The sequence below is a fragment of the Falco naumanni genome, chromosome 3 (genome assembly GCF_017639655.2).
Source record: "Falco naumanni isolate bFalNau1 chromosome 3, bFalNau1.pat, whole genome shotgun sequence".
Taxonomy (NCBI): Eukaryota; Metazoa; Chordata; class Aves; order Falconiformes; family Falconidae; genus Falco; species Falco naumanni.
Genome location: NC_054056.1, coordinates 119,731,470 through 119,754,129, shown reverse-complemented (window position 1 = coordinate 119,754,129; position 22,660 = coordinate 119,731,470). Strand labels below are relative to the sequence as shown.

Here is a 22,660-nt window from a genome sequence, read left to right as displayed (position 1 = left end):
GTTTGGGTGTCTCTATATGTGAGAATGACTCAAGCTAGTGAGAAGTTCACTGAATCATGTCTAGTTTGTATCTTTCAGCATTTTTTGCATAGTGTGGATTTGCACTAAAATGTAAAGAAAAATGACAAACTACAAATCTCTTTTAGACTTTTGCTGGCTGTGGGGGAGGGAGCTGTTGACAAAGAGGCCATGGGTGTCATATTTAGTGGTAAGTGATCCATATATTCACAGGGGCCGTGGAGGAGTGCCTCCACCACCAGCAGGAGTACCAAGAGGGGCACCAGCACCTAGAGGAGTGCCTCCCAGTAGAGGACCAGTCAGTCGTAGCCGTGGACTTCTAGCACCCAGAGCAAGAGGAGTACCTCCACCGGCAGGCTACCGGCCCCTTCCACCACCTCCAGCACAGGAGACTTATGGTGAATATGTAAGTCGATCTGTTGACGTACCAGGTGTAAAGTGCTTAGTTTTGGAGGGGTGATCCTAACTATCTCTTCAGGACTTGGTAGAATCTCTTTAATTAGTACCTAATTAAGTCTTGCACCCAGATTCTATGGCAGATGTGGTCATCTCTTCTCACCTTTTCAGACTTGGTGTTTCATATCAATAAAACTTCAGGTTATATGTACTACGATAAAGGCATAGTGCATTCGGCAAAACAGTTGTGTACCTCTTAAAATATTATATTGGGTTTCTGCTTTAGGAAAATCTGAAAAATCACATTGTCAGTAGATTTTTTTTAATTCTCAAATAAAACTGAGAATAATACTCCACTCTTCTTCCTAAACCTATCTTTGTGGTCATATAGCTGTTCAACAATTAGATAATAAAAATATTTCTATGAAAACTTCAGAATTGATACTAAAATTTTAACAGTGTATGGTTTATCTCTGTAAGCCATACATACTTTATTTGATTTTATTATATTAAAAATTAAAAATACCAAAATAATTTGTATTCTAAATGACTGAAAATTATAGACAGTTATGAATTGTTGGGGTAAATTTAACAGAAATTGAACTTACAGAGCAGTGAGACAAAGAAAAAAGCTTATTAAATCAAAATAATGTAATAGAATGGATTTAGTCTTGCAGAAAAATAACATTTTCAAGGACAATGCTTTTAATGCTTTATGTATCTTAAAGCTTTTAGCGTGCCCTCTTTATAGCTATGTCTGTCTGGACTTTTGTGTCTCTTACTCAGACTAGCAAAAAAGGAGTTTCTGAGTTCCAGAAAATAGTTTTGCTGTTTAGACACTTTTTCTTTTCTTTCAACCTTTCCTCCACCTTCTCCCTTTCTTTCACTGCCCCCCTAACCCCTCTAAATCAAACCCCAGCCTTTGTCCTTTTTGATCAGAAAGGTAGTTTTCTATATAACCCTTACAGCTTTATGCAGAAAGAAGTTGTTAGTTTGTTAGTACAAACATTTATAAACATACCTGAAAAATTCAAAAGAAATTAATGTAGTCTATTAGTTTTATGGGAACTAGTACTTGAACAATGTATCTAAATGTCCCCTGGCTATATACCTGACTTGACTTGACTAGTCAAGGTGGGTACTGCAATAAGTGGGTTATTTCACAATGTTTTCAAAGGTATTAGTCCTCAGTAAGCAGCCTGTTTCCAGGTCATACACTGTAGAACATGTGGTGATGTGGTAGAAAATAAACCTCATCTATTAACTTCATATTTAGATACATATCTGCTGTTTATAGCATGTGTATATGGAAGTGGCATAGAAATAACAGCTGTTTGAATCAATATCCTGATGTATGCTTCACTTCTGAGAGAGAATAATTAGAAAATAGTACTAAACTATGCTAAATAACTTACAAAAAGGATGTTTTCTAGAACTGAATCACTTATCTTCCAAACTGGGATATATATATTTAAAGCTGTAACTGATGGAGCAATGCTAGCTGGTCCATTTTAAAATTACCATATTTTCTGTGTCTCCTTTGTGAGTGGAGATTCATTAGAATAAAGTTTTGCTAGAACATGAACCATTAGTGTATTGTATGTTAAATTTAATGCATGGTATTTTTTTTACCTAGTCATTTGTAGTACATTATCAAAGTGCCTTAACTGTATCTTTTACAGGTTGGTTAAGGTCACATAGTAGGAGTCATTAATAGTATTTCTGACCTTTCCTTACTAATTGCTGTTTAGCTGTATCTAGTATTAATGGCTGGTTTGCCAATCTGAGTATCTGAGCAGGGTAAGGCGTCACTGTTTGCTGGGAAGTGTGTGTAGAATGAGGACATCAGTGAGATTGTGGGTATCGTGAGAAGTTACTTTAAGCAGCATATAGTTTCAGAGCCATGGAGACTGGGGATATCCAGAGAGGTTACAAAGCGGCCTTTAGAAGTGTTACTGCGTTTGCGTGGCGAGGTTTTGGTAGCGGGGGAGCTACAGGGGTGGCTTCTGTGAGAAGGTGCCAGAAGCTTCCCCCGTGTCCGATGGAGCCGACGCAGCCGGCGGCAGGATGGCCCCGCGGCCGGCCCAGGCCGAGCCCCTCAGCGCCGGCGGCAGCGCCTCTGAGAGACCGTATTGAAGAAGCGGGAACAACCCGCACAACAACGTGCAGCGGGAGAGGAGCGGGATGTGCGGGAGCCGCGGCCCTGCAGCCCCCGGGCAGCGCCGGAGGGGCCGGAGCCGCTCCCGGCCCGGAGCAGAGATTCCCCCCCAGCCCACGGCGCCCCCGGCCCGCGGAGCCCCCGGGGGAGCGGCTCCCCCCCCGCAGCCCGGGCAGGGCCCCCCCCGGGGCAGGGGGTGCCCGCAGGGGGCCGTGACCCGCGGGCAGCGGCGCCGGGGCGGCTCCGGGCAGGGCCCGTGGCCCCGCGGGGAGGAGCCCGGGCCGGGGCCGGGCTGGGGCAGGGCCTGTGCCCCCGGGGGCGGGGGGGCTGGGGCCGGCCGGGCCGGGGGGGCTGCGCCCGCGGGGGGGACACGCTGCGGCAGGGAGAGAGAGGAAGGAGGAGCGGGGGAGCCGAGGAGCGATGAGCTGAGCGCGGCCCTCGCTGCCCAGAGCCCTGCGCTGCTGCTGGGAGGGGGCAGGGACGGGCAGGAGCCGAGCTGCGCCCGGGGAGAAGGGAGCGCTGCGGGAGGGGCTTTAAGGTTCGGCTTTATTTCTCACCGGCCCGCTCTGACTGTCCCCGGGGCAGAGCTGGGTTTTGCCTGTGCCGGTCACTGGGGAGCGATCTCTCCCTGCCCCCACCCCGACCCACGGGCCTGTCGTTCCATTCTCTCCCCCCTGCCCGGCTGAGGAGGGCAGGGACAGAGCGGGCAGGGGGGCACCTGCCCCCGGCACGGGCCAGCCCGCCACAAGAAGGCTTTCCCTTGAGGATTGGAAAGTCTGCAAAGACTCATGAAGCTTTTAATTCGCTTAAGCTTCCAAGCCTCTGCTTTGTACTCATTAATGTGAAGCTATGCAAGTTCAGAAAGAAACTATGTTCTGGGTGGAAGCCTTCAGCCACTTCCTTGCGTAACTCTGTACATATCTCAAAGATGAAGTAGTGCTTTCAGTACATAATGTCCTTGCCCATTTCCTCTGTGGAATACTATTATGCATACCTTGTGGCAGAAAATGTGGCCATCGAGTCACAGAGAGCCTTCTTTTCCTTCAGTCTCTTTGCTACCTTTTCTCTGCAGTCCTTGAGACCAGTAAATCTTTAACATCTATGTGGAATTTACTCAGCTCTGCTTCCTGCTTACCCTAATCTGTCGTCTTCCACTTGATTTTTTTTAGGAAGTTTTTTTCTGAAAGGTAATATCAAAATGGGAAGGGGAATACCTATTTCATTCTGAAAAGCTGGAAGGGTACATTCTGGAGGTACATGGGGAAAATCATGCCACAGGCAAAAAAGTCATTAATTTGAATGTAGATGCATTTTAATGTAGGCTCAAGATCAACAAAAGTAGATGGCCGTTGCTGTCCTGTGCTTGAAGCCCGTAGGGAAGTTGTCCAGAACTTGCCTGTTACAGAAAGCTCTGCATAGAGGTAGGCAATCTCTGTTGTCTGTCAGCTTTCTGGGATGCTTCTAATGCTGTCTCTGAATGCTTGTAGTCATGCAGCATATTGGACTAGCAGCAATGTCTGTACATTTTTCCAGTTCAATATAACTTGTTTTCCCACTCCACTGTTGCTAGTCTCACTCATGTATCTTTCAGTCCCAGGACCTGTTTTTCCTGGAACCTCACCATATTGTTAGTACTATGATGAATTTTTTGAAGCCACTAAATGACAGTTCCTTATCGTTTTCCTTGAACATTGTGTCTTTAATAGCTGTAGCATCACCTTAGATGATAGGAAAAATGCAGGCCTTTATGGCCAGCTAGCTTTATAATCACTATTCTAACCTCGCTGCTCTGTTCAGTGTGATAAACTTTCTCTGAAGGCTAACATGCCTCCCATTTTTATGTCTTCAGCTGCTCAGGTCAGGAGAAAGCCTAGTATCTAGACTAGTGAATCTTGGCCAGGATTACTTTTATAATACTTGAATAAGGGAAATCATACTAGATGGTTGCTAGATTTATTGAAGCACTTACAGATAGTTTCAGGCACATCGTTCTCTTAATTATATAAGAATTTTTCTCATTGAAACAAACTGTAGTAGATAAAAATATTTTCATGTATTTTTAAGTTGGCAATTTATTCCATTAAGGTAAGAAATCGAAATTGTATTTAACTACTAGCTGGAAATAGCTTTTCCATAATTTTCAATAAGCAGGAAATTAGTAAGAGTATGCGAGAAATTCACTACTCTCTAATAGTATGAATTACTTAGTGAATGTTCAGTCGTACATAGGTTAGAACATAACTGTTCTGTCTTAGTTACTGTCTAGTAACAGTTGCTGCTCTCTGCCTCTTGTGTTGTCCTCTTCTTACCAGCTTCAAACCTTTGATGCTTTTTCCAAATTAGTAACACAGCAATGTGAATGAAGCTCTTTGAAGAATAGATCTTTATTTGCTGCTATTTTCAATTTAAAGGTAGTTATTTTGCAAATATTCTGTAAATATTTCAATATTAAAGTTTGTATCACCATATTTGTGATGATGCTGTGTCAAGTCCCATCTTGGCTGTTTAAGTGTGTTATATGCAAAGTGAAATTCATCTGAGTTCATAATAAAATTTTTAGGCACTGGCCTTTTAATGTGGATTTGAACTCCATTGCTGTGACAGTGTGGAATGTCTGCACTGGAAAATAAAACTCATCATTCTAGGAAGTTATGGCCAAGACTTGCTTCAGCACTACTTTGGAAAGCAAAATGGATCTAAATTTTCCTCCCAAGTGTGTGTCGTGGGAAAATTGTGGCAGAACTTTATTTCTATTCCTGGCAATTTTGGTAATGTTCTCTTGTGTTCAGACAAGGGTTACCTCAGTGGCAGATTTTTCTAATGCAGTGACCACATGTATCATTTCTAGCAGTTAATGCTTCAATTAGAATGTTTCAATTAGAAAATTAGAATGCTTCAGTGAGATGGCTTTGTGTAATAAGAAATTGAATTAAGATGGAATGTCTACCAGTAAGAGACCTAGAGAGCTTTTCTAATGTTAAGTAAATTGTAAGTTGAAAAAGAACTTTATGAACTATTTCCAATTACATAGGAAGATATTTTTTAACTTAAAAGATACAAGCTACGTACAGAACACTTGGATGCAAAACAGATACTGATAAAAAAACTTCAAAATTATTTTTTAAAATCTGTGTTTAGTTACTGCTCGATTCTGGAAGATCCAAAAGCTTAGGGATTGCTATGTTTTTAAGCTTTGTATTTCCTTAAGTGTACATTTCTGGATATTTCCAGAAATAGATTTATTTTACTGATGGACAAAGCAGTGCTTCAGACTTAAGTTTTTAATTCTTGTACTGAGTCTATATTTTGAGTAAGTATATACTTACACTATGTATACTGTGATGTACATATATATAAAAAATAGATACTACAATAGTGTAAGACTATGTTTATACTGCTTTCCATGAGTAATGGGGAAAATGCAAAAGGCATTACTGTAACACACTATCTAACAAGATCTCACCCAAACCACTGAGCAGATGATGTGGTGCTACATGTCTCTTAGTTGAAAGCTCAGTATTCCTCCAGTAGTCGAAGGCCCTTAGTTCAAATTCCTGTTGCAGGTGTTTGTATTCCCTTGGTTCTCTCTGGAGGTGGTGTGCTGACCACCAGGATACTGGTCATCTCAGCATACACAGTACCAGGAGCAGTGGCTTCTGTTCTTTCAGTTTTGTGTGAAATCCTTACAGATTTGTGGGAAGACTTAAGGGAAGTTTGTTCGCAAATAACATTTGGCTGGATGGCCAAGAACAACAAAAATTTCGTGATCCAGTAATCAGTATAAAATATGCATGTATGTATCCATTAGTGAAATGAATGAACACGAAGTCTTACTATTTACAAATGAAAGCCCATTCAGCTGAATAACCTATAGCCTATTATTTAGTGCACCTTCTTAGAAAGCTCGTGCAAATTCTCTGGTTTAATCGCCAGCACTGAGCTTGAATTTCCTGTTTCCTCATTGATACAATTTTTAGTTTAGATGAAAAATAGAATTAATGTGGAAGCAGTTTCTTGGAGCTTTTTAATACAATGCTGATTTTGCATGGTGAACTGTTTTTAAAGTAGACTTTTTTCTCATTAACATTCATTTGCTCACTTGCTCTTCATGGTTGAAGAAGCAAAAATCTGTAGAAAAAAAGAGCAAAAACTTTATATACTCCAAGCTTTTTATTTACAGATTAATGCTTCTTGGAGTTGGGGTGGCAAAATTCTAGGTAAAGGGCTATTCCAGATGACATTTGAGAAGAATTTAAATTCTCCCTGAATAGAGTTCAAGTATAATTTTAATTTTAAGGTCACTTTGCAAGAGTCACACCATGTTCTAATTTACCTCATTCTTCTGAATGTTGATGGTTTCCTAAAAATGTAACATTAATTTCAAATGGGTTTACTTGCTTGGTTGTTTTGAGTGTGAAGCTTTTTGTTTGAGTTCCTGGAAAAGGGCCTGAGGTAGCTTCCTTCTGGAAGAATGTGAGAAATGTGGCTGTTCCATTTCTGTTCCCCTCTGTATCCCCTCTAGGATAATGTAATACCTAAGTGGAAAACACAATGCCTTTTTTTATTTATTGACTTCTGGTTTTCAGAAGTCCTAAGACTATTCTTAAGGTCAGGGTGAGTTCAGGTAAGGCTTCTGGAAAGCGAGTTCGTAACATCAAAGCATTCTTTTTTGGCTTTTTTCTAATTGTAATGTTTTTTTTCATGCTAAATAGGCCAAGCAAGAAGAAATAAATGCTAAAAAAGTGTTTTAAATTTAAGTGCCTCAATTGTTTTATTTTGAGTCTTTTACCTTCTCTGGGGTTTTCAAGATGAAGTGGAGAGAGAATGGAAAATCTTTTTCTCAGTAACTCAGGCAGCCTTGGCTGTGGAGGAAAGGCTGAAAAGTTTCTCCACCTGTCTATTTTGAAGTGGAAAGTTCACCTATAATGTACATATAAAATATATTCTTTTGAAGTATTTCAGTTTAAGCTGCTCATCTAAGATGACTATTTTATGATTTGGTATTACTGAATGAGCCTGAGTTGTCTTCTAATTCTGACACTGCTCCCAGCTGTTGTACATAGAAAGAATTGTTTTGGCCTGAAATTAACTTGGTTTAAATGTTACTGCCTATATTCATTAGCAACATTTCTTCTTTTTGTTTTTCTTTTGAAGTGCATGAAAGACAGTCCCCTGACACATCTCTCATTCCAGAAACCTTATTTGTTTTGGTTGAATATGCACTAGGCTCCTTCTAGATGAAGACAGATGAAAATCTGCAAAATAAGAGATTACAGCCTGTGCGTGTTCACTGCTAATGTCTTTAATGTTATCACTCAAACTTTAGATGGTAGTAGCTACCCATATTTGTTTTGATTGCCCCATATTCCCTGTTGATTAAATGATGGGAAGATTACAATTCTAATTTGCAAAAAAAAAAATCTCCATTGCATTGCACTGATGTTGTCTCATGTTCCTTCTCCTTCAAGTTAATCTCCGTGCAGACTTTTTTTTTAATGTGGTAGTTTTTATCTAAAAGGAAGACACTCCTCCAGTATGCTGTGATAAAGTACTGGTGTAAGTATTAATTTCAGAGAATGATGAGGAAAAGGAACAACAACCTTTTAGTTGTAGTGATAATAGCCTTAATTTTTTTTCCCTTGGATGGATTTCCTTAGTTGGAGAGCTGGAAAATTGATTTCTTATTGATTTCATGATTTTTTTTCCAGCACTGCAAATGGCCTTTTTGTTAAAATGAACTTTTTACCTTTCTTCCTGTTTCTGTCTTGTTCTCTTTGAAATGTTGTTTTTCCCCTAAAGAGGGCCCAAACACTAGTCTGTCATTGTCACTGCCAGCAGATTATAATTTAAAGCCACCATTTCCTATTCCTCACAAGCAAGATATGTTTATAGTGCATAATTATTAGAGAAATAGTGATGAGCAAGGCTTAGCCTGACTTAAAATGTTTTGGGTAGCGCAGAGGTTTTGACAAAGATTGCTTTTATTGCCTTTTGACCTGTGACAGTAACTTACTATTTAATGTTTGAAAGGTGCATATTTACACATTGCCTTTGGATCTGTTCATGAAAGATTTCTGCACTTTGCACTGAACAATTACTGCGACCAGTGCTGCTCTTTGGATTTATATCAGCTGCTTGCATGATCATTGAGACAACTGCAGGCAGAAGCTTTCTTTAAGAAGTAATGTGATTCTGCCTTATAGGCTGGCTTAATAAAGGAGTTTTATTAATACAGGGTTTAAGTTTTTACAGAATAATTTCATACTCTTCTCGGAAGATCTGTCTTGCAATTCTAGTTGTTCTGTTAATTTGGGAGAAGATTCTTAAGGCTGAAATTAACAGAAATGAGCACAATTGTTCTTGATACCTTCCTAACTGATATTTCCAATGATGTGTGGAAAATATATGTGAGGACTTTGCCATTTTCAGCTCATTTTTTGTCTACATTTTTGCTGTAAGCACAAACTGTACAGCACACTTAACCTTCTTTTGATCAGACTAAATCTGGTGAGAGTTAGTTTTCTAGGTTATCCTGAAAAATAGAATAGTGACTAACAGAAACAAAATGCTCCCATTCATGGGATGAAAATATGGTCTTGGTTTGGGTTTTTTTTGAGTCAGAGGAAATATGCGTTTGCCAGTAAACTTTCTGATTACTGAGTATCTTTAGGAAGAGCTATTTATAGACATATGCAGTTGGAGTAGACGGAAGTCCATTGCTTTGCATTTGGTAGATAGTAGGAAAGCAAATGCTGTCCTGCATGTGAAGAATAGTGGCTTTACATAAAAAAATACTTTTATAGATACCTGAAACATGCCAAAAAATAAGCAGGAAAAATGCGATTAAAATACTCTTATGAAGGTGTAATTCTTCCTGTGGTACACAGAAAGAAATCTATAGCAATGCTTGCCAGTGAATCTGTGACGTACTTTAGTACAGGATATATGTGCATATTTAAGATCTGTCCTGTCCATTTGCTTTATAGATGTGTAAAAATTACAATTATTTTCATTTAAGTTAGCATGATATTTTACAGTACTGAAACATGCCCAGTGGCCAAAGATATTTCACTTAGATACTAAATAAGGTTAAAGAAAACATTTGTTGAAGCTACAAAGGTCTGCGTTTCAGAAGGAAAACGCTCAAGTAGTATGGATTTAATCCAAAATGTAAAACATTCTGCCTCGGCCAACCTTATTTATAATCTCCTAAAAGAGAAAGTTTTCAAATACAGTATGACTAAGAGAAAATACTGTCAGCCTTAATTCAAGGAAAGCTCTGAAACATAATTTAGCTGCCCCTGCCTAATTGCTACTTCAAGGGAATAGTGCACAGTAAACAAATGTTTTGGAATTTGAATCTCTTATCTCTTAACAGAGCAAGGCATTGAAAGCAGCTCTTTAAACGTATTCTGTATTTGCAGCTGTTGCACATGAAGTTTATCTTAGTTTTATCAATGTAAATACAGCAATAAAAAGAAAGAATTGATCTGTTCAAGCAGATTATAGTAATTGCAACAGCACAGGTTGATCTTTTTAATGCTAAGTGACAGGAGTCCCACATATAAACTACAAACCAGTTATCTTTCCATTCAAACTTGTTGAGAGCCACCATCAATATAATAATGCAGGGCTTAATTTCTGCAGTAGTCAATTTATTAACACAAAATGGTGAAAGTAATGAGTTGTGGGCAAAATTTTTCTGGAAGAGAAATGCTAATAGAAACACTTAAATCTGATACAGCATGGACCTCCCCCAGTTTTTCCTTTTGTTCTGCTGGACATCTGGTTAAGGGTCTTTCTAGTTCCAATTTACTTTGTTCTTTGTCTTCCAAGAAATCGTAGATATACCATAACTTCAGAGTAGTCCGTTTGCCACTCTTCTTTCATGATCAATATTTTTTACTAAAACAGTTAACATAAATGTGAAGAATTGGAGAATTCTTAAGCAATCAGACCTATGATTCCTTAGTGGCAAGGCTTTCCTAAAATGTTAAGAGATTAATTTCAGTCCTGTGCTTTCATTTGGTGTCACTACTGTGTGTGCATGGTTTGAAGTTTGGGAGCTTCTTTTAAGGATGCCTGCTTCACAGTTGGGAGATTCTATAGGAGGAGACCAAATGTCATGTAAATATTCTGGAAATGAGCAAATAAGTTGGCTCAGACAGTTTCTGCTGTTGATCAATGTATTGTTAACAGATGTCTGTGCATTGCATCAATAAGGAATAAAGTGCATGTTTGTAATAACTGCCAGGAGGCAATGGTTTTGTGGGTTTAGTGTGTGTCTTGTCAAGAAAATCCATATATCAGATGGGCAAAGAAAGTGCTAAGACTGTATTTTAATTTTTAGTTTCGGAACAGTGCATTACGGAAAGAGAAAACAATGCATTTCCTTCTTGAGAGGGACTATTTATCTATGGATCTCTTCACAGCAGACAACTGGAAGTATTCTCATTTCTTCTTTCACCCCTATGAATAGGCTGTCACTCATCTGTGTCACTCATAGGCACCCTTCTACTAACCTCTGCTGGGAAACAATCATGTTCACTGATCTAGTGGTGGTGAAGCAGTATTGATGGGCCAATCGCCTGGTTTGTTCAACTTGGTATTTAAATTCAGTGCTATTTTGGGAAGGGTGTTACTATGTATACTTAAATAATATGGATAATGTGGGAGGAGTAAGTGATCCTTATTTTTAGTTTCCTAATGGATGCTAAACTCCCACAAGTTGAGGAGTATACAGAGGGCATTCAAAGAAGTAAACCCATCATTCTTACTAGTCTTGTCTCCAGGGAATTTCTTTCGCATCCATAGTCTACGTAGAATATTGAATTTATTGTCCACAAATGTCAGCTGCCTAAGCTAGTTGCACAATATTTATTCAGATGTTTTGATTCCTGAGATGCTTCCCCGAGCTTTCTTGAAGATCAGTAATTCACTCATCTCAAATTCAAGTACACGGAGCCATGAAGCATTTGCACTGTCTCTGCACAAGCCAGTGTTAACTAAAAAAAGGCTTTTCAAAGCGCATTGCCAATAGTTCAAAATATATTTAAAGTCATTACAGTCTTAGATGTATGTGGCCTCCTATGTGGAAGCAGTTACTATTAACAGCATTAATATTTTTGCTGTTTCATGGTGTACATGTGTCATACGTGCATTTCAGAGGAGTACTCTTTCATATTTAGAACTAGGTTACTGCTTTGCTTCTGGAGTGTGCTTATGGTTAAAACTACCTTTCTTTTATATCGTTTCAGGAGTACGATGATGGTTACGGAGCTGCTTATGATGAACAAAGCTATGACTCCTATAATAACAGCTATAGCACTCAAGCACAAAGGTAAGTCTTCCAAATCTTCTGTAACTACATTTAAATTATTTCACAGTTGGCAAGTTAGTTTTACTTAAATCTTTCAATTTCATTTTAAACAGCAAAAATGTTATAAGATGCTTATTAGAAATAATCTCCAGTGTTATTTGTCTCTAGCATCGCACAAGTTTAAAAAGTCAAGTTACTGAGTGGTTGAGAAGAAACAGAAATGAGAACTTGAAACAGAGTTTGTGATGCCAAGTGATAAATCAGAAAGTCTTTAAAATGTTCAGGAAATTGAGGAAAACTTAATTTGGACTTATTTTGGGAGGGAGGAGAGAGGAGAAAAAAACCCACTTTATAAAAAGTATTAAATAATCTGAAACAGAGCTGATTGCATTTTCTTAAGCATGCATATATTCCCGTATTTTACCTTTGTTTAGCTGTAAAAAAGTAACCTCTTTTTAGTTTGTTTTAATCCTTTTTGGAATTCTTTGTGACAAATTTGAACCTCTTGCTGTTCGTGTTGCTTGCCTCACTTCATTCTCAGCAGTATCTTTAAGCACTTCTGATTTACCTTCATGAAATTTTGCTTTCTTTAAAGGAGTCACTATTTGGAAACTCCATGAATTACAAGGAATATTGTGTCCAAATGATGAGAAAGATGCTATGAAGTACAAACTACTTGTACTTCATAGTACAAGTGGTAGTCTGAACTTAATGGCAAATAGCGCACGACATGGTTTTTAGCAACTCGGGTGATGATCATCTTCAGCATTAGGTACTTCTAATGTGCATGTCTGGAAAGGGAACTTCTGTGCACATTTTACTGAGTGCTAATTTATTCTTACTGGTTTTGCCCTTAGACCAAGCATTCAGAGTTTGATCAGTATTAGATCTTGTAATACTGAAGATTTCTGGAAATGTTAGAAACAATGTTGAGAAAAAGATAAAATAAAATACTACAGTTCTATATTACTGCTTTGGTTATTTGGGGTGACTAAAGTTTCAAACCTTGCCCGCTTTGAAGATGACAGTAGGAAAGGGAGATAGTGGTGGATATTGTGATACTGATAAATAAGTACTGCTTAGACTGTTTTACCTTCTGCTAAATAGTTAAGACTTTTTTTACAGTGTAGCCTTATCTGAAATAGTACAGAACCATTCACAGCAAAGTTGAGAACAAAGCTGTTTACGCCATCTGCTTTGCTGTACGGATGACAACGACTAACTTAAATTTTACTGTATAAATGAATATTTTCCTGTGCCGAACAACAGTGTGAAAAAGCTTAGTGGAAAGTTCAAGTGTCATTATTGTTGAGAACTAACAGAATGAAAGTACTTTTGTCTGACACTTGGCTCCTATGGAGTCTTGTAACCTGCTGAAAATTAATAAAAATAATATGACTTAAGAAACAAGCAGTGTAGGGCTTCCAAAATATGAGGCTCTATAGAATGTTACATTTAGAGAGCAGCTGCTGGTAATGGTGTTTTCTCCAAAAAGAAAATTACCAAAATAGTCCTCAACTTTTATGTTGGTAATTCTGTTCTGTTTTACTGCTGCTAGTGTTGGTAAATGGGTTTATTGCACACAAACATTTGGACTTCATTACAAAGTCATTTGCCTAAGCCAAAACTAAACATTACTTGGACTTCATTTTTTCCATGTTAAGGTTTTCACTAAGATTTTTTTTTCCTTTGAACTAAAATTAGCAAAACCAAAATCTCCTGAGAATTGAAATTGCTTTTGTAAAGGACTAACACATAAGAATGTATAATATTCTTAAATATAACAGATACATATGCTTAGCTGCTTGGAAGGAGATTCTTCATAAAATTATGACACTACTTTGTATTTTACCCATAGTTTCACAATACACGCACAGTTTGATTTTGTTGAATTCATTATCTACTGAATGATTATTTCACTTTTTTCCGCTAATTTTATTAAGTGCTGCATGGTAAGAGAAAACAGGAAACGATTCACTTGTATGTTTCTCATGGGGTATCGACACTCATTTTCTGACATATTTTCTGGCTCAGCAAAAAGATTTTTAGGATTATACTGGCAGGCAAAACCTAATAACTATAAAGAGCCATCTGAGCTACCTAGAACAGCATTCCTATCTTTAATCTCAGTATCAAATAGTAGCCCATATTGCAGAATGTAATTTTATAACCACTAAGAGATACTTACCATATTTAGGTGCATTACAGTGCCTTTACTATGAAGGAAATTAGGGAAAAGTATATGGTTTTCATAGTTCAGCCTTATGTCATTCTTGACGTTTTGCCCTCATGAAACATGGAAAGAAAATACATTTGCACATAGAGGGCATTTGTGTGTTTAAAATGCACCATTTATTGACTAGCATATGTAAATAACTTTTCCTCGTGTGCAAGTTGAAAGTAGTAATCTTAAAGTAGTAGTATTTCTAGCATGTCTTCTGATACTATTTTTTCCAGAAGATTGGGATATTAATGGTACTGTGTATTAAACAGGAAACTTGAGAAATAGATAGTAAACCAAAAAGATGTATTTACTCATTAAATTATTTGCAGGAGTTTTTCAGCATATGAACTCTTCTGCACCTCATCAGTCTTGGTTCACATTCACAAGTGTACGTTGTGTGAACAATGTACATGTGCAATACAGTGGAGACAGTTGAAATACTCATTTTTGTTTAAATGTTTTTGCTTATTTTAGTGATTCCTCTGTTAAAGATGGAAGCTTGCAATAGAATTGGAAATATCTCTAGAATTTTTTTAGGTGTATAATGCAACATTGCATGAGAGCACATCTTTGATATCTATGCGCAGGAGTGAGTACGTTCTCCAGATTTGTCCATTCAAGATGACACATCATGACTGTCCTTTATTGGTTTTAATTTTGATGTTTCTACTATATTTCCCAGAAATGTCAAAATCAAAGGTGGACTAGGTGGAGTGGTATGTTCAGATATGAAGAATAGCACACTGTGTTTCTGTGTGCATTCAAGTAGCTGAGAATTTGAATGCCTCTACCAACAATTCTTCCTTTCTATAATCTAACTGCTTGCTGCTACCAAATCCTGTGTGTTTTCAGTTTAATGGACTTTATTTGACATTGTGTGAGACTGTATCCTTGCTTGTGCTTGGCAATCTGAAGCTGTAGTTAAAACCTGTTTTCTCTGAATTCTCATCTATCTTAATGCCCTTTAATCCTATAAAAATTGTTTTCCTTTAAAACATTTTCTTATTCACAGTTTTTGTTTGTGCAATAAAGCCCCAAATAGTGCTTCAGGACATATTTTAACAGAATTAATTTTAATGGTCAAGAAGACCTTTAAAAATCCCTTGGAGCTATGCTAAGCTTGACTAGATATCTTAGCTGATTTTTAGAAGAGATGTGACTGAATTATATGTATAGTTTTTCTGCAGAGGTTTGTTAGATATTGGTTTTACCAGTATAAACTGGGATGGTTAATAAACTGTGCTGTTCGGTATGGTTATAAAAACCAAAATCTAAAATAATTTTAACAAAAGATATCTCAATTTCTGAAAACCAAAGGCTAGCAAACACTTGAAGCAGCTGAGACAGTTTTACCCTAATAGAACATAATGAATGCTGTCAAAAGTTATTATCATTTATGGTTGATAATTCAACACCTAGCTAAGGAGAGCAGCAAGACTAAGCTGAATGTTATGTTCTCATGCAGGGCAAATATCACATGATGCAGTCAGTAATTCTTTCATAAAATTTCTTCTGTATACATATGTAGTAATTTAACATGTGCAGTTGTATGCCAGAAACCTTTTTGGGATCTTATGGTAGAATGTGAATTCCAAGTGTGAAAAACGATACTCATGACTCCTGGTGCTGATGCTTGCCTATGTCAGATACATGTAGACTTCTCAGCTTCCCTCACCGGCATGTGTGCATCCTTACATAACCTAGTTGACGCTTGAAGGACTTCCCCAAATCTGTCTAGAACTGTAATTCTTTACTTGGATTTACTGCAGATATTACCAAGTGTTTTAATGGCCTGATGTTAATGCTAGACCAGCTTTATTACGAAAATTCAGACAAGAATATTGTGGAGGAAGCAGGAACATTTAGTTGGGTCTTCATTCAAATTTGTAGATCAGTTTAAACATTTTCAGCATGAAGAGAAAAATCTATTTATTTGAAATCTCTGAAATATGTTTCAAATCGAGCAAAAGTGCTTTTGTCCCTTAGTGGCTCCATACATGATCTGCACAAGTGTTTGTGAAGACAATAATAGGGCAAGGGTAAATGGATGCTAATAAATCAATTGTCTCTGTCAGTTCACTGTTTAATGTTCTCTAGAATACATAAGATTTATCACTGAGGAACTGTAGAATAATGGTAGTGTATGGAAACAAAGTCCACAAGGGAGATGTACTACATCATTCGGATTTAGCGCTGCCATCTGCTTAATAGCATTGAGATGACTACAGAGGTACTTATGATCAACCATTCATAGCAGTGACAGATGCTGCAGAGAGTTAACATGCCAGAGAATGAGGTTTGTTACTAAAATTCGGATTATGTGACAAGATTGCTGAGAAGGGGGGCTGGGTTTGTTACCTCTCCAACAGCATTAAAGGTTTACTGGGTACTTTTAAGTTTACTGTCGAGAGAATGGCTAGCACAGCTTACTGTAGTACAAAACAATGTGGAGAACCCCATCTGTCTGCTTCATGGTAGTCAGAAGTTTCAAATAACTTCTTTAGGCTTGTCTGCTAGCATTTAAAACTGGATACATCTTTTCCTGGGTGGGTGTGGGTGGGGGGAAGCTTTTGTCTAGCTGCATTGTTTTTTACCTACAACAGAGGCTCAGCTGTAAAAGGGATCGTTTATATAAGTACATACCTGTGTCTGTTTAGGGGCAAGAACAAGTCATTCATGTAGTAGTTTCATTTTGTGTTTAATTATAACTTAAAATTTTAAAACTGTTTTAGATCTTCAGTCAGCGTGATCTCATCTTCATTCTGTTGCAGAGTTTAATTTAAACACTGATAGAGAAGGGGAAAAATAAGGATTTAGAGTAATTGCTGGCTTTGTCAGTTTTCTGCAATGTTTTTTGGTTTCTACATTTAATGCTATAGATTTCTCTTGGCAACAACCATCATGCCATTGGCTTAAAAACAGTGTTTCTCTGTTGCTCTTCCTGTGTATATGACAATAATTGCTACCATTTCAAATCATACCAAAATGTGATACATTCAAATAACTGCAAGCTGCCTGTCTGAGGGAATTGGCAAATTCTCTTTAGTATACCTATGTTTATACAGCGCCTCCAATTCATTCTCTGTTTATTGGTTACTGCATTGAGAAGTACATGCTGCAACTTTAAATCATTCATCTAAAAGCATAAAAAGGTAACTGCCAATGTTTTAATCCCCAAGCATGTTAAAAACAGTGTTGTGAATGCCATGCAGTGAGGCCTTAGTCTTTACCTGTTGTTTCAACAGTGACTGACTGACTCAAAACATAAAATTTCTGCAAAGCAGGAAAGGCTATGCACAGAGACCCTGCGGTTTGAAAGGTCTGAGGAAGTTTGTGATTCACAGCTTGTGAGAGTTAGTTAAGAACTAACTGGATATCAGATCGAAGAGAGAACTAAGAAAATAAACCACCTTGGAATCTGGCAATGGCCATTGTTCAGCTGAGGCCTAAATACAGCTACATTGGCTTACTGAAATCCCTCAAGTCTCTAAATCCCTGAATTCATGCCACTCTCGAACACCTTAGTTTTGAGAAGCAGATTCCTGATATGTAGTTCTTGGCGAGACTCTCCCCATTTTCCACTAGGAGCTCAAATTTTAAGGTACCTTCTAAGACTGTGCTTAGTCATACAAAAGATGACAACCTTCCTGTAAGAGGAGGGTTTTCATAAAGAGCTGAGCGTATGGATTTGAAATTGGCTTATGGAGATGTTGCTATTGGTATTTGAAAGTTAATTGCTAACATTCTGTTTGTGATGCTCAGTGTTTTAAATTTACATTGTTAAGTTTGTCAGCAATCATGCATTTCCAGGATGTATAAATATGCATTATATGCAAAACAGTGTCTGTTACTGTAGTTTTTCAAGATGTAATTCTCTCTATTTTAATGCTAGTAGCTGTTTGTATTTCGTGCTCTGACTTATAAATCAAATCAATCCACAGCACTTTGATTTCTGGGGACAATGGAAATGGCTGGTATTTTGCAATTGTGGTTCCTTATGAACACCTGGTACGTATGAGCTTATTGGAGGTTATAATTCTGTTCAAATAAATCCTCAAAAGCATTAGCATAAACAAGCTAATGTATCTTTAACTGAAAATACCTGCCATGTGGTTTCCTGCTTAATTTCTACACTCATATTATTGGAAGAGATTATTTTCTGCAGCTTTTCACATCTAGTTCTTCAGGTTTAGATAGATGTTTTCATTTTTTTGTCACCTGTTAAAATGTGACAAGATAAAATATTCAGAAGTGCCTCGTAGCACAGCTAGTTGTAATTGTGAGTCTAGCATGCATGTTTGAATTTTTTTTAGTTGGTTTACAGAAATATGGTCTGAAACATCAGTGAACAGAAATAAGACTAAGGCACTTAAAGTGTAATGATGGAAAACCCACAAGTATATCTTATGGTGCACTCATAAAATTGGAAAAGTTTTTAGAGTCCTTGTCATGTTGACATTGGTATGTTACTTCACTATTTAAGAAATGTTTGGATTACTTTTCGTCTGTACTACTTAATGAAATGGTTTGAGATAGAAAGATCATTTTGGGTTTCTTCATGGCTTTCCTAGTAAACTTAATTATGACTATGCCTCAGTGATTAGAAAGCAAGTAAAAATGCATTTTAAAATAAAACGAGACCTGTTGGAGAAGACTTATATAGAGGTGGTATAGGAGTGGAATTAGTGGAATTAGTGATAGCTTTAAAATATTATGAGGGCTTCAATTTAATTAGTGTTTTGGATTTTAAAAAAATAATAAACATACTTTAAGCTTTGATGATGGAGGTAACAAAGAGGAAGGAGAGTATCCAGTTGCCAGGCAGCAGCGCTGCTAGATGTATGGTCTTTAGAAACTGAACTTGGAGGATCAGGCTTCCAAATCTTACAAATTAAAGTTAGTCATTTAGAAATGACTTTTCAGATGTGTTACAGAATAACTAACTTTCTATCAGTGTCTTGGAGACACAAAGATAAGGAAAAGACTTACGTAGTCTCTCTATGACTAGAGAAAGGACAACATCGTAAATTAGCCCTTCCAGTAGATAATGAAGACCATATTTAGGGATGATTTCTCTTTACTGGTGTGGGGTGGAGAAGGAACTTCACTGGAAATTCACAAGGTCTATTAGTTGAATGAGAGATGCAAGAGAAATAAGGCTTTATCAGTTCAGAACATGTTTTTGTCACAGAACACATTTTTGTAGATGAAGATTGGGCACTATTTGGCTGGTTGACAGTCAACATACTATGTCTGCTTACTAGCAGTAATTGAAAATTGCAGTTTTCTCTCTTCAACTATCCTGTAGTATTTGGTTTGCTTTCAAGGGGGAAAAAAATCTGACTTCTTTCCATTGATAAAGAAATATCTGTTTAGTTGAGCAACTTTAGAAAAGGAAGATGTTCCAGGAAAACTTCAAAATGGTCTTACTTGTTGTCTTTGTATTTTATTTTAGTAGAAGTACTTCTAAGCACAATTTTGGTGTCATTCAAATGACAGATCATGACAAATACAGTTTAGTAGCCATCAGAATTTGAGGTGTATAATGGTGTACTCATGTCAGGTGAGAGCTGTATATAATGCACTTGGAAAATACATATTGATAGAAGTAGCAGAGTCCACGTAAGGCCAGGAAACAAGTCTTTGCAGTTAAATGGATTGCATTGTCTTTAACAAAAGAGGAAAAAATCTGCCTTATTGTAATTGGAGAGGCAAGGCTCAGACCCTGTTGGCGTAAGGGGCATGAGGGAAACACTGGGAAGATAATTAAATATGGTAGTGCATTGCTTGTAATGTCTGTCAGATGCTTGGGCTTATACAGCCCTGAAAACTGTCAAATGCAATCTTTCTTTAGCCAAATATATTCCTTGATGGCACTTTTATTATTTTTTATTTATAATCACACAAGAGTGCGATGGAATGATATTTTTCCTCTCAAATGCTCTTCAATTTCAACTGATGAGTCAGGGTATCAAATTTATAGGAAACTGATGAAAGTTGTACTGTTCCTTCGATAAATTAGAAGGACAAGAAGGTATGATAAATATCTTACTGACTAGTATTTCTAATTACAGAATGATGACATAGCGTCTGTGCAGTTTTTGTGGATTATGTATTACAGGCAGTATTGTCCTGTACTCCAGTCTGTGACAAGTAATGCCAACTTGGATCTCTTAACAGCTTACGCAGACCTCGAGGGATAACAGAGAATTAAATGGAATAATAGCCACAGCTCTTTCCAGTATTGAAATGGATGGTCTAACGATTTCTTTGATCTTCACTCTGCTCTGCTGCTTCCAGTGTCCTGAGTAGTCTTGTCTGTTAGGAGGAAAAGGGAAGAAAGCACATCTTTTTGGATCTTAATGTTGATGTTGGTTCACATCTGTTCCCCATTTAACAGCTGGAACACTGGGTACACACCTGGATCACTTAAGATTTCCAGTTTGATTCCCTCCGTTAGCAATCTAGTTCACTTTCCCCAAACCACTTTGCAAACCAGACAAACGTGATGTGTGGTAGCTGGGGCTTGGTTCTAATTCACAGGCCAGGCCAAACAGAAACGCTGATGTTTACACAGCCTGAATTTTTAGGTTTTCTGCCAATGCAAAAATTTCTTGTTTGATCTAGCAAATTTCTGGCATTTTATTTAGTATCTATCATGTTTAGGAATGGTCTGTTGCTGTATTCTATTCATAGTTTTCAAGGTTCCTGAGCAGAAGCCTCATTTGTACTATGTGCTTTAGTCACCTCTGCTACTTGCCATGTACCGTTCTTGTTTTGAGGGATGGGATGTAGAGAGTGGGGGATGGGGACAACACAGAATTAGTTCAGACAGCAATAACTGGACATTTGGGATGCTAAAACTGTTAACTTTAGGGAACTGTGTTGTGTTCTGTAGAAGTCTGTAGATAGACGTAATTCTGTGCCTGGTAGGTAACACCAGAATGCAGATGCCTCTGAAGGGCATTTCACTGTTCAGAAGTGAAATTTATTACAATTTCTGTCATTAAAAGTAACTTTTAAATAGTGATAGCTAAGGGAATCCTAGAGGGGGCACTCTGGTCACCTTTTAGGATTATAGGTATTAGGTTTGCTATTGTTACTATCCATATAAGAGTACAATGAAATAGAACATAAGGAAGTTTGCATCATTTTTCTGTATTTTATAAAGCTTTCACGTATAGGTCTCAGTTGCTTTCTGAGATTGTTACCTGTTTTAGAGACATAGACTGAGATGCAGGAATGATGGTATATACCAAGAAACTTCTGCTAAGAAGTGGTAGAACCGGGCATTAAATAAAAGTATGTCTGAAAGATGCAAGAAAAGATGTGGGTGTCCTCTTGATATGCTGGTTTTCTGCTACCCTGCTGTAAGCTGGATTACAGAATACGGTGTTCTAGTGATCCACGGAAGCATTAAAAACAGATGCTCAACTCAATATTCAAGACAATTGCGGAGTTTTGAGCAGCTTCACTACAATTACTGTTTTCTTGACAATAACATTTGGGACACACTTCTTCCTGTTTACTGTTGATGGTTAGTTTTTTATATCAGAGGCAGCTGAGCATGAAGATCTGTTGTGAATGATAGAAAGAGTTTTGTCCTTGTCGAAGAATTCTATTCAGATGTGATCATATCAGTCGGGGTCTATCATATCAGACCTCTTGCTAGAGAGAGACTCATTTGTTATTTCTGCTTTGCTGCTGTTCTGTGAAACCTCTGTGTAGAAAGAGGTGATGCTTGTGGAGCTGCTCTTCGCACAGAAGGAAACCTCAGTGTTTGGATGGGGGTTTTTGTCACTTTGTGAAACTGCCCTGACTTCTGTCTGAAGGGACCCATCCCAAAATTGCTTGTCATACTAATGTGTGAAAGGAAAAGCAGGGGGTTTTTTTCTGGCTTTCCCTAGTAAGCATTACAAGGAGCTGAATTGATTGCAAAGGCTGTTTTTCATCACTGAAGATGAAGAAAGTTTCAGTTCAGTCATTGCTTAAGCATTGACAAGCCTAGTTACCAGGTTTAAGTGTTGGCTTTTCCAGTAAACAAGCTTTCAGTCAGAGACATTTTACTCTCCCCTTAGCAGTCAGGCTCCCTGCCATACCACTTTTGTTTCAAACACAGAAATGGCATAATGCTGATTCTAAAAGATGCTTGCATCAAATCTAAAGAGCCATGGCAGTTGCATTCATTAATCACTATATATTTTGACTATCTTTATGCATTCTTTTTAAATACTACAGAACACTTCTTCCACCGTGTGGTTGACATGCCTGTTCTGGCATTGTCCTAGAAATAGCCTAATGACCTATTTGGAGATCTTCATGATCATCTTCATGGTTGAAACTCAACCATTCTGTTCATATCTATTCCAAGAAAATATTCTCTGGACAGAATAAGCTAATAGTTAATAAAAGGTAAGAGTTGCTTAAGACTTAACCATCATGTCAAGAGCAGTTACTGCTGTTTGGTTTTTTCATAAAGATTTGTTCTTCTATTACGGTTCATCAAGATATTTTCAGAAACAATCAGCTTAGCAGAAAAGCCTTA

At 37.7% G+C, this 22,660-nt stretch overlaps 1 protein-coding gene across 4 annotated transcripts in view; it reads left to right on the top strand.

The window, feature by feature from the left end:
• The window catches only part of KHDRBS3 (KH RNA binding domain containing, signal transduction associated 3), a 95,056-nt gene that overhangs the window by 61,298 nt on the left and 11,098 nt on the right, over positions 1-22,660 (top strand). For all 4 annotated transcript variants that reach the window (XR_005826771.1, XM_040586151.1, XM_040586150.1 and 1 more), the window contains 2 exons: positions 232-424; positions 11,830-11,912. Coding sequence is in view for 3 of the 4 variants with exons in the window: in XM_040586151.1 (XP_040442085.1) it covers positions 232-424; positions 11,830-11,912 (276 nt within the window). In the remaining variant the exon portion in view is untranslated. The remainder of the gene's footprint in view (positions 1-231; positions 425-11,829; positions 11,913-22,660) is intronic.